Source organism: Papio anubis, chromosome 2 (genome assembly GCF_008728515.1).
Source record: "Papio anubis isolate 15944 chromosome 2, Panubis1.0, whole genome shotgun sequence".
NCBI classification, from domain to species: Eukaryota; Metazoa; Chordata; class Mammalia; order Primates; family Cercopithecidae; genus Papio; species Papio anubis.
Window position 1 is genome coordinate 50,424,187 of NC_044977.1, and position 11,196 is coordinate 50,435,382.

Here is an 11,196-nt window from a genome sequence, read left to right on the forward strand (position 1 = left end):
TGGTATATTTTATGTGACTGTATTTTATACCACAGTAAAAAGAAATAGCTAAAAAAGGAGTGGAATAAGAGCAAAAAATGAGTAAAATATATATAAAATTAAAATTGAAAAATGTTAATACAATTTTGAGGTAAGAAAAAAATAGATACAGGAATTTTGAGAAATGGGAATAAAAAGCAAGTAAAATAAGTGATTTTAAAAGACATGGGATGTACAAGACCAAGAAATAGGAGATGTTCTTAAATGAGAAAACAGGAAGTAAAGAAAAGAGAAAAAGGAAGCATAGGGAAACCCACATGAGAGTGGGTGATTTGAGTCCTCCCACTGGGGATGACTTCCTGCTTGTCAGCCCCCTGTGGGAGTCATACTGGACCCTCTCTTCAGGGCTCTGCCCTGTCTTGGAGCTTTTTGTTTGATGTCGGGGGCACGCCGCCCTGGGCAGGGGCAGGGCTTTGTTGTTCTGGGACTTTAGCACCCAGCAGTCAAAGGCAGCAGGGGGCCTGGGCTGCCCTGATAGAGGCTTCCTCTTGTGGGTATGTATAGTAGTTGGGAGAAAGACTGTTGGGAAGAGAGTGCTGGCGTCGTCCAGGGGCACCATGTCAGTGATAGAAGGAAGCATTAGAGGTGCATATTTATTAATTTTTTTTAATTGTGGCAAAATATATGTAACATAAAATTTACCATCTCAACCTTTTTAAGTGTACAGCCTACAGCATTAAGCACATTCACACTGTCATCCAGCCATCACCACCATCCATCTCCAGATTTCTTTTCCTCTTCCCAAACCAAAACTCCGTCCCCATCAAAAACTCCCCATTCCCCTTCTCCAGCCCTGCACCCACCATTCTCCTTTCTGTCTCTGAGTGTGCCTACTATAGGGACCCATGTAGGTGGAATCGTGCGGTATTTATAGTCATATTGTGACTGGCTTATTTCACTTAGCATAATGTCCTCAGGGTTCATCCATATTGTATGTAGCATGGGTCAGAATTTCCTTCCTTAAATTTTAGGCTGAAACTCCATTGTGTAGGCAGACCACATTTTGCTTGTGCCTTCATCCATCAGTGGGCACTTGGCTTGTCTCCACCTTTTGGCTGTTGTGAATTATGCTGCTGGGAACATGGGTGTGCAGATGACTTTTGAAGATTCTGCTTTCGGGTTTTGTTTTTGTTTTTGTTTTTGTATATACCCAGTGCAATTACTAGGCCAGATAGTAATTCCCATCATTTTTTTAGGAACCACCTTACCATTCCCACAGCAGCTGCACCCATTTTACATTTTCACCAATAGTCCACAAGGTCTCCACTTTCTCCACATCCTCACTGACACTTGTTACTTTCTGTGTTTTGGTAATAGCCATTTTAATGAGTGTGAAAAGGTTAGAAGTTCACATTTATTCCAAGAGGACTGTGACCACTTCCCTGCTGTTTTCCTTAGGAAAATGTCCAGATGCTGCCTGTCAACCCCTAAGACCCCTTTTTTACCCGCTGCTGTCTGAAGACCACACCATTACATAATCACTCCTCTGGGCAGTCAAAGATGTTCCCCCCCCCGCAGTGGGAGCATGAGTGGAGCTTTGAGCTCTGGCAGGTTGATGCTACTGGCAGAAGCGCTGCTCTGGCACTCAGGAAATGTCCGGTCCTCCCAGCAACCATGTGTGGTAGAAAGGACAAGCTCACTGTCCCTAGTTGATAGGCGAGGACACAGGTGCTCCTTGACTTAGGATGAGGTTGGATCTCCATAAACCCGTTGGAAGCTGAAAATAGGATATCCTAAGTTGAGAATGCATTTAATATACCTAACCTGCCCTAACTGGACCTCATGTAGGTGGAATCATACGGTATTTATGGTCATTTTGTGACTGGCTTATTTCACTTAGCATAAAGTCCTCAAGGTTTACTCCTGTTGTATGTAGCATGGGTCATAGCTTAGCTGAGCCTCCCTTAAACCTGCTGAGAACACATTAGCCTCCAGTTGGGTACAGTTATCTAACACAAAGCCTATAATGAAGTACTGAATATCCATGTAATTTATTGAATACTGAAAATGAAAAAGAGAATAGTTGTATGGGTACTTGAGGTACAGTTTCTCCCGAGTGTATATTGCTTTTGCATTATCATAAAGTTGAAAAATCTTGAATCAAACCATTGGACGTTGGGCACTGTCTGTACTGAGGCTCAGGAAGGTAAAGTGACTTGTCCAGATGGCCCAGGCAGGAAGTGGCACAGGTAAGATTCAACCTCCATCCATTGTGCTGTGCTGAAATTCAGCCTCAGATTCCCTTGTGGGTAAGGGCCTGAACCTGCACTAGGAGGAAATGGGGTGCCCTTGCTCATTGGAGCCGCTCCCTGGACAGAGTGAAGGGGTGCAAACTAACTAGATGGGCGTGCCCTATTAAAGATGGCTTGGCAAGGGAGGGGTTGATCCTCATTGGAAAGTAGACTTGCACGGCTTTGGTGAGCTCTTAGCTCTGGAGGAAGAGTGAAGCCAGAGGATCTTTGCCTGCAGGGATCATTTAACTGTTCCATGTGCATGTGTCTTGATTCTGTGATAGCTTATTAGCTTATTATAGTTGGTTTCTCTGCAGCCTTCCTTTGGGTTCACTGTCCTCTCCTCTGGACACTTCCCCCCACATGGTGTTAATAGCAGATCAGAGCCTCAGCAGGTGCTTGGTGGTGGTAGTAAACGTGAGTAACTGCCTGCACACAGTGGCCTTTACCCCATCCTGATAGGCTGTAGCTGGAGCTCTCACAGGCTCTGGACACCAGAGGAGAGGAAAACCTATAAAGGGGAGGAGTGGTGGAGGCAAGGCATGAAGGCTGCAGAGTAACTCCATGCAGATTAGGGTTTGTAAGTGGACACATCCCCCAAAAGACAGGCAGTCCACATTCAAGGCTGTTTGGCTAGCACAGCTCCTTTGGGCCCCCTAGGAACCTGGCCTGCTTCAGGGTGGCAGAACCTGAGGAAGGAGCCTGCAGGGCCCCTCTGAGTTTGCCTTTGTGTCCTGTGTTGGTTCCGCAGGGATTGTGTGCACACTCTGCATTCCAGGGACACGTGGCTGAAGAAAGCAAGAGTGGTGAGGCTTGGAGAAGTACCCTACAAGGTAACTGGAGCTGGAGGGTCCCAGCGGGGAGTGGTGACGCAGGACTGTAGCTGAGTGGGAGAACTGGGGGCAGAGAAGTGATGAGGAGGAGCCTCCCAGTGTCCTGCCCAGGATCCTGATCAGAAATGTCTCACTTTCTCGGTTTGAGCAGGATTCAAGGAGGAGAGAAACATATCTTTAAATTGTCTTATTAATAAGACATTTGTAAGAAATTGATCTTCCAAAACAGAAAAGAAATCTAGGCCAAATAGTAGGCCTCAGACTCCTTATGTGAGTTCAAAGGTTCTACAGGTTGGAATTGAGTTACTGGATGGTCCTGGGAGGTCAAAGCCCTGCTTTATAGCAGCACGTTCTCCAGTCAGATTATCCTTCTGTTTGGCAGTTCTCCGAGCATTTTGCATGTGTGTGTTCTCTGTTGCCTCAAAAGCCATAGGAATTGGCATTATGATGCCCATTTTACAGATGAGAAAACTGAAGCTCAGGGCAAGTGACTTGTCCAAGTCCCCACAGTTAGAAAAATGGCAGAGCAGAGCCCAGGTGAGAATCCCAGGGTCTGCCTTGAAGCCAGTGCTCCTTTCACACTGTGCTGCGGTATTGTTAGACTGGTTGCTCTTGAGTAACACGAACCGAGCGAGGTCCCACAGAGACTATTCACAGGACACACAGCTCAGTACGACCAGCAGAGTAAAGTGGCTGATCACAGAGACCATTTACTTCTCATCAGACCCCAGGAGTCCTTGGGGGTTGCAAGACTCCGGGAAGCTGGGTGGGGAGTGGAGGGGCCTCCGCTTAGTGGGAAGGGCTGTAGGTGCTGGTCGCAGTCACTGCCAGCAACAGGCTGGAGTATGTGATGCCCCTTGCCCGGGCCTGCAGGGCTGCTGAGGATTTTCTCTGCACCATCTCACCTGTCTTTCATGCTGGAACCAGCATAGCACTGTCCAGTTGAAATGTAACATGAGCCACACATTTAAATTTTTTAGTAGCTACATTAAAAACCAAAAACAGTTGGAATTTTAACATTAAAATATATCCAGATATATCTAAAATACTATTTCAGCAGTAAGAAATATTTTAAAGTGTTGAGATACTTAAATCCATTTTGTTCCTAAGTCTCTTTAATCCTTTGTGTTTTTGACTTTCTAAATCCATTTTGTTCCCAAGTCTCTCTAATCCTTTGTGTTTTGACTTTCTGTACCTCAGTTCAGACCAGCCACATTTCAGGTGTGCAGTGGCCACATGTGACTGGTGGCTGTCATGGTAGCACAGTTCTGGAATAATCCCAAATCTCTCAAATTTACCTCTTGTTCTGATCCCCACCACCCCAACTCCTGCCTCAGTATCTTTTGCTTGGGCAACAGCCACAGCCTCCATTCCAGCCTGAATCCATTCCCCTGTCAGTCACTAGGCTCTTTCTGTGCGTTCCAGCCGTCCTTGCCCCACCCTGGCCAGCGCCTTTAGTCCGAGTCCCGCACCCTCCCCATGGTGCAAAGTGATGTTCTGGTGCTTACTGCCTCTGCATTCCAAAGGACTTCAGAGGCGCCAGGTCCCAGTGTTCTCCCACCTCTGTGTCCTTTGGGGTCCACCCCTGTTCTCTTGGGCAACTCCTTGCCCCTTTAAGCCTCTGCTCAGGCAGGACCTGTTCTGAGCAACCTTTTTGCCTCCACTGTCCTCAGGGCTGGGCAAGGGCTTGCCTCTGAGCTCCCGTTCCACCCTGTACTCTTCACGCTGAGTTGTAGCTGTGTCTCTTCCCCTGCAGGAGCCTGAGCTCCTAAGAGAAAAGACTGTCCCCGCTCTGTCCCTCCTTCATGACTGGGTCATGGCCTGGTCTCCAAGAGATCCCAGTGGAAGTTTACTGAACAGTGCTGGGTGAATGGCTTCTCAGAAAGGGATGGTTGTCGGAACTCAGAGTCCCTCAGTCCCTGAAGCGGTGACAGAGAGGGTGCGCCCAGAGACAGTGGCAGGAACGGACATGAGAGCTCACAGGCCACCCCCAACCTGGGGAATGGTTTTTCACATTTTTAAAGGGTTATAAGAATGAGAACAATAGGCCGGGCACGGTGGCTCACACCTGTAATCCCAGCACTTTGGGAGGCCGAGGCGGGTGGATCACAAGGTCAGGAGATCGAGACCATCCTGGCTAACACAGTGAAACCCTGTCTCTACTAAAAATACAAAAAATTAGCCAGGCGTGGTGGCGGGTGCCTGTAGTCCCAGCTACTCGGGAGGCTGGGGCAGGAGAATGGCATGAACCCAGGAGGCGGAGCTTCCAGTGAGCTCAGATTGCGCCACTGCACTCCAGCCTGGGTGACAGAGCAAGACTCCGTCTCAAAATAATAATAATAATAATAAGAAGAAGAATAAAGAATATGTGATGGAGGCCACACATGACCCTTTACAGAACAAGCTTGTGGGCCCCTGCACTAGAGGAAGTCTGTACGTCCAGGCCCAGGGGCCAGCCCTCAGCTGCATGCCCATGCCTGCCTCCTCTAAGAGTTACGTGACTCTGTCCTTGCCGGTCCTGCACCCCTCTCACCACGTCACTCCCCAGGGAAGATCTTGGCCTTGGCCACTGCACGCTGTTGGGGAGCACACTGGGGGTCCCGAACTGTCAGTGCTTTCCAGGGCATGTGAGCAGACATAGGTTATATGTTGAGACATAGGCTCTTCTGATGGCCAGTTACCTAAATTGTAAATCTTGGTTCTTGTCACTTACCAGCCATCGGCTCCTAAGACCTAGCTTGTGGGTTTGTTGAAAAAATTAAATAAGTTAATGACATATAAAGCACTGAAGATAGGCTGGGTGTAGTGTTTCATGCTGTAATTCCAGCACTTTGGGAGGCCAAGGCAGGTGGATCATTTGAGGTCAGAAGTTTGAGACCAGCCAGGTCAACATGGTGACACCCCATCTCTACCAAAAATATAAAAATTAGCTGGGCATGGTGGCAAGTGCTTGTAGTCCCAGCTACTCAGGAGACAGGCATGAGAATCACTTGAATCCGGGAGGTGGAGGTTGCAATGAAGTGAGATCACGCCAGTGCATTCCAGCCTGGGCAACAGAGTGAGTCTCCATCTCAGGGGTGGCGGCGGGGGAAGCACTGAGAATAGTGCCTGGGACAGAGAACGCTCTATAAATGTTAGCTAGTGCTTGTAGTAAGAAAAGGGGAGCAGCTGGACACAGTGGCTCACGCCTGTAATCCCAGCCCTTTGGGAGGTTGAGGCGGGTGGATCACCTGAGGTCAGGAGTTCAAGACCAGCCTGGCAAACATAGTGAAACCCCGTCTCTACTAAAAATACAAAAATTAACCGGGCGTGGCGGCAGACACCCAGCTACTTGGGAGGCTGAGGCAGGAGAATTGCTTGAACCCAGGAGGCAGAGGTTGCAGCGAGCCAAGATTGCACCACTGTACTCCAGCCTGGGTGACAGAGTAAGACTCCATCTCAAAAAAAAAAAAAAGGGAGAAAAAGCACCCCAGCTGGTAGGCGTGTTGTGAGGGTTCACTGGGTACCAGGCATGCAGCACTGAGGATGGTGCCGGGCCTGGTGCCAAGGAACTGGTCACCTTTGTTGTCAACTGTGGCCGTGTCCTCTGGTGCAGATGGTGAAAGGCTTTTCCAACCGTGCTCGGAAAGCCCGACTTGCTGAGCCCCAGCTGCGGGAGGAAAATGACCTGGGCCTGTTTGGCTACTGGCAGACAGAGGAGTATCAGCCCCCCGTGGCCGTGGACGGGAAGGTAAGGGCAGCATCAGAAGGGGTCAGGACCAGGCTACCTTGTTCCCCTGCTGGCCAAATCCTGACGTGCTTACCCGCCACAGGTGCCCCGGAACGAGTTTGGCAATGTGTACCTCTTCCTGCCCAGCATGATGCCTATTGGCTGTGTCCAGCTGAACCTGCCCAATCTACACCGCGTGGCCCGCAAGCTGGACATCGACTGTGTCCAGGCCATCACTGGCTTTGATTTCCATGGCGGCTACTCCCATCCCGTGTGCGTGAGGGGCCTTCGATGGAGGCTAAACAGAGGGATGGGGAGGGGTGGCTCCAGAGATGGGGATGGAAAGCTGGCATCGGGTTACTGGGAGTTGAGGCCTGGTGGCTCCAGTTTTCAGGAGGTTACACTGGATTTGCAAAGTCAGTGCTTTACCAATTCTGGCTTGCCTCCAGAGGGAACAGAGCCAATGAAACTGGCATCCTAATGCTGAATTAAAACATTCTTCCTAGGTTCAGGGACTCACAGGCTAGTGAGCAAAAAACAGTCAGTGTCCTTCCTGGGCAGCTGGTTAGTGAGCTCTGTTCTCTGATGGGCAAGGCTGGGTAGGGGCTTTCACCCCAGTTTTCTTAGGCAGAATCTGGGGAGGATTTTCCACAGGCCTGCCTTCTGCACGGAGGGTGTGAGACACTGGCTGACCCGGGACATCCTTCAGGACCCTTGGTGCTCAGATGTGGCCCACTGTCTTCTGCAAACCAGGGAGGGAGGAGAGGCAGAGCAGGCAGCAGGCTCAAGGGTTGACATCGTGTTGTGTCCCCACAGGACTGACGGATACATCGTCTGTGAGGAATTCAGAGACGTGCTCCTGACTGCCTGGGAAAATGAGCAGGCAATCATTGAAAAGAAGGAGAAGGAGGTAAGCACGTAGGCAGGACTGAGGGACAGCAGAAGCAGGAAGCGACACTCAGCGAGTGGCTTCTTCCCTCCCCAGGCCGCGTCCGTGTTCCCAGGCCCTTCCCAACCCTCTCTGACATCATGACAGGCACCGGAGGGAGCGAGCACTGAATACAGCAGGCTCCTGCCCACCCCGCAGACTCACTGTCACTGTCCCTGAGGAGGCTGGGTCTGGGCTCTGGGATCTACTGCCCCTGCTGCCCACACCTGCCTCTGTCTTGAATCGCCTGTGTCCAGGTTCTGGAAGACCTCACCTACTAAAGATTTTGGAGTCAGTAATGATTAAAAAGTTTTCTGTTTTTGTGGCTTTCAGGTATAGTACATCACTTGGTAAATCAGATCAATTTTTTGGAAGTGAGACTTGGTTAAGGAGAGGCTGTATCTTAACTTAAAATCGTGTATATATCTATCTGTCTTTATGTTCACAGTTTCCATCTTAGTATTTTTCCTGAAAATGTCAGTGCTTAAGACTTTTCTCCCACTTCATTTTTGCCTGCAGAAAAGGGAGAAGCGGGCTCTAGGGAACTGGAAGCTGCTGGCCAAAGGTCTGCTCATCAGGGAGAGGCTGAAGCGTCGCTACGGGCCCAAGGTCAGTGCAGGTTCTTTGCAGAGAAGACAAACCCAGGGTCAGTTTCCTGGAGATGCAGCTCAGAAAGGCCTGGCCCAGATTCTGCCCCAGCATCACGTCAGGGATAGCTTTGTGTTAGGACACCTCCGTCCTCTGTCTCCAAGTCCCCTTGTTTTTACCTTGTTGGGAGAGGTGTCCCTGGAGTGAGGCCTCAGCTGGCTCTTCTGCCCCAAGCCCTGTCCCAGTGTCCCTGTTTCTACTGTCCGCATGAGCGTTGCCATGGGTCTGATTTGGTGCTGAACACATAGGGAGAGCCAAGTGTCCTGCATTTGGGACACCCTTCCGCCTTCCAGTGTTCCCAGTGCCTGTGACCATCCTGCAGGCCTGCAGTGGCCTGCTCAGTACCTCTCAAAGCACCTGCCATGTCCCAGGCCAGGCTTGGATACAGGTGTGAATTTGACATGCAGCCCTCAAGGGGGCCCCTCCCTGAGGCAGACGGACCCGAGGCCCAGTTACATGGTGTAGTCAGTGCTGTGTCAGACACAGCAGAAACTGCTCTGGCATGTTTTGTTCCCTCTCTCCAGCCCTCTGTGCTGCCTGTTTGCCTTTAAACATTTTTTGTCACGCTCCTCATTCCAGTCCCTCTGGTGGACAAAAAGCCCTTCATCTGGCTTTATGTTCTGACTAGCTCCTTGCCACCTTCTCCATCCAAACCCTCCCCAGCCTTCCCAGCTGGCAGAGTGCCGCCTCAGATCTTAGGGCTCTGAGGGCTGAACTGTGCATCTGGCCCGTTCAAAACATCATGTGCTTTCGTCCAGAAATGAGATAGCAAATGCAAAGCACGGATCACAGGCATCCCCAGATGCAGCATTGTGCTCCTAGAGGGCAGCTTCCTGCCCGGCCATCATCCTTGTGTTCCCCAGCACTCAGCTCATAGCAGGTGCTCTGGTATCTGCTTGGATGCACCCCAGGCTAGGGAAGGCTCAGTAAGAAGAGTCTGGGCTCTCTTCCTGCCCCGTCCCATGCCCTCGTCCTCCCAGAGTTACAGAGTTTAGGGCAGGCTGGGAACTTGCTGCCTCTTCATGGAGCTTCCTGGTATCTGGTTACTGACCCTGGCCTGTGTCCTCCCACCACTGCCACCTGACCAGAGTGACGCAGCAGCTCCCCACACAGATGCAGGAGGTGGACTGTCTTCTGATGAAGAGGAGGGGACCAGCTCTCAAGCAGAAGCAGCCAGGATACTGGCTGCCTCCTGGCCTCAAAACCGAGAAGATGAAGAAAAGCAGAAGCTGAAGAGTGGGTCCAGGAAGACCAAAAGGGAAAAGAAGGCAGCAGCTTCCCATCTGTTCCCATTTGAGAAGCTGTGAGCTGAGCACCCACTACGGGGGCGCCCACCACTTGCTGCTGCCCCGCTACAGGCCCCACACCTGCCCCAGGCATGCCCAGCCCCCGGTGGTGGGGGCTTCTCACTGAGAAGGCAAACTGAGGCAGCATGCACGAGGCAGGGCCAGGGGAGAGGAGACCAAGCTGAGGAGGTGCTGCAGGTCCTGCCTGGCCCCAGCCCTTGTCAGATCCACCCAGGGTGAAGCCTTCAAAGCTTTTTGCTACCAAAGCCCACTCACTCTTTGAGCTACAGAACACTTTGGCGGGAGATACTGTCCTTCCTCCTAGACCTGTTTTTTCCATCTTTGGAAACATCAGTTTTTGTATGGAAGCCACTGGGAGATTTCTGGATGGTGGTGCATCCATGAACGTGCTGATCCTTTCTTCCAGTTAGAGTCTTCATCTGTCCGACAAGTTCACTCACCTCGGTTGTGGACCTAGGACCCTTTATCTGCAGGCCGCGTACCTTCCCCTGAGTCAGGCTTACTAATGCTGCCCTTGCTGCCTCTTTGCAGTAAGGGAGAGAGCAGAGAAATACAGGTCATCTCAGATTATGGAATTACTGGGATCTAGTTTTCCAAGTAACATTTGCGGTGGCAGAAGCCTACAAAAGAGCTAAAATCAGGAAAGAAAAGGAAAAATACGAATTGAAAATTAAGGAAATATTAGTACAATAGATCAGTGTTAAACTAGATTCTATTCATTACTAGATAAAATATAAAGCTATCTGTACTAAGGAGAAATAACTTTTATAACATTTTGAGAAAAAAATAAAAGCGTTTATCTAAAGATTTGGCTCTGTATTTTCTTTCAGATTTTTTTTTTTAAGATGGGGTCTTACTGTGTTGCCCAGGCTGGACTCCTGGGCTTGAGTGGCCCTCCTGAGGGCTTTACCTCAGGTGGCCCTCACAACCACTGTGTGTGGTGGAAAGGCATTGTTCGGGAAACAGTCCCAGCTCCCCAGGACTGCAGGCACCCACACACCACTGCCTGTGCCCACCTTCTTTCAGATTTACATCAGTAAGAACACCCAGGTAACAGAGCAGTTTGTTCATACGTTGAGATAGCATGAAAGATTCTATTTTGTTTTCATGTAGGCTGGGAATTCATTACATATGGAATTTTTCTGTGTTTAGTGAAGAGATCTTAAGAGGAGCCATTAAAAATCTGAGTCACTTTTATCCAAGGGAAACAAACAAAACACTTGGGTTATGACTCATATGTGGCAAGAGGCTGGCTGGAACCTCTTGTTGAGAAACAGACTGGGGTTGCTATGGAAACTAGTCTCAGACTTCCTCACCAGAGCTCAGCCCTCCTAGAGGCAACTTGTTTTCTGTTTTTTTTTTTTTTTAGTATTATTTTTTGAGACAGGGTTCCACTGTGTTGCCCAGGCTGGAGTGCACTGGTGTGATCTCAGCTGACTGCAGCCTCCCCCTCCAGGCCTCAAGCAATCCTCTCACCTCAGCCTCCTGAGTAGCTGGGACC

At 50.0% G+C, this 11,196-nt stretch overlaps 1 protein-coding gene across 3 annotated transcripts in view; it reads left to right on the forward strand.

The window, feature by feature from the left end:
• XPC (XPC complex subunit, DNA damage recognition and repair factor) overlaps positions 1-10,500 on the forward strand; it is a 33,800-nt gene extending 23,300 nt beyond the window's left edge. The window contains exons 11-16 of one of the 3 annotated variants that reach the window (XR_002515732.2): positions 3,022-3,103; positions 6,699-6,833; positions 6,916-7,085; positions 7,629-7,722; positions 7,798-8,349; positions 9,477-10,500. Coding sequence is in view for 1 of the 3 variants with exons in the window: in XM_003906852.5 (XP_003906901.2) it covers positions 3,022-3,103; positions 6,699-6,833; positions 6,916-7,085; positions 7,629-7,722; positions 8,260-8,349; positions 9,477-9,695 (790 nt within the window). In the remaining 2 variants the exon portion in view is untranslated. The remainder of the gene's footprint in view (positions 1-3,021; positions 3,104-6,698; positions 6,834-6,915; positions 7,086-7,628; positions 7,723-7,797; positions 8,350-9,476) is intronic. The other 2 variants (XR_002515731.2, XM_003906852.5) reach the window with 2 other exon arrangements.
• The last annotated feature ends 696 nt before the right edge of the window (positions 10,501-11,196 follow it).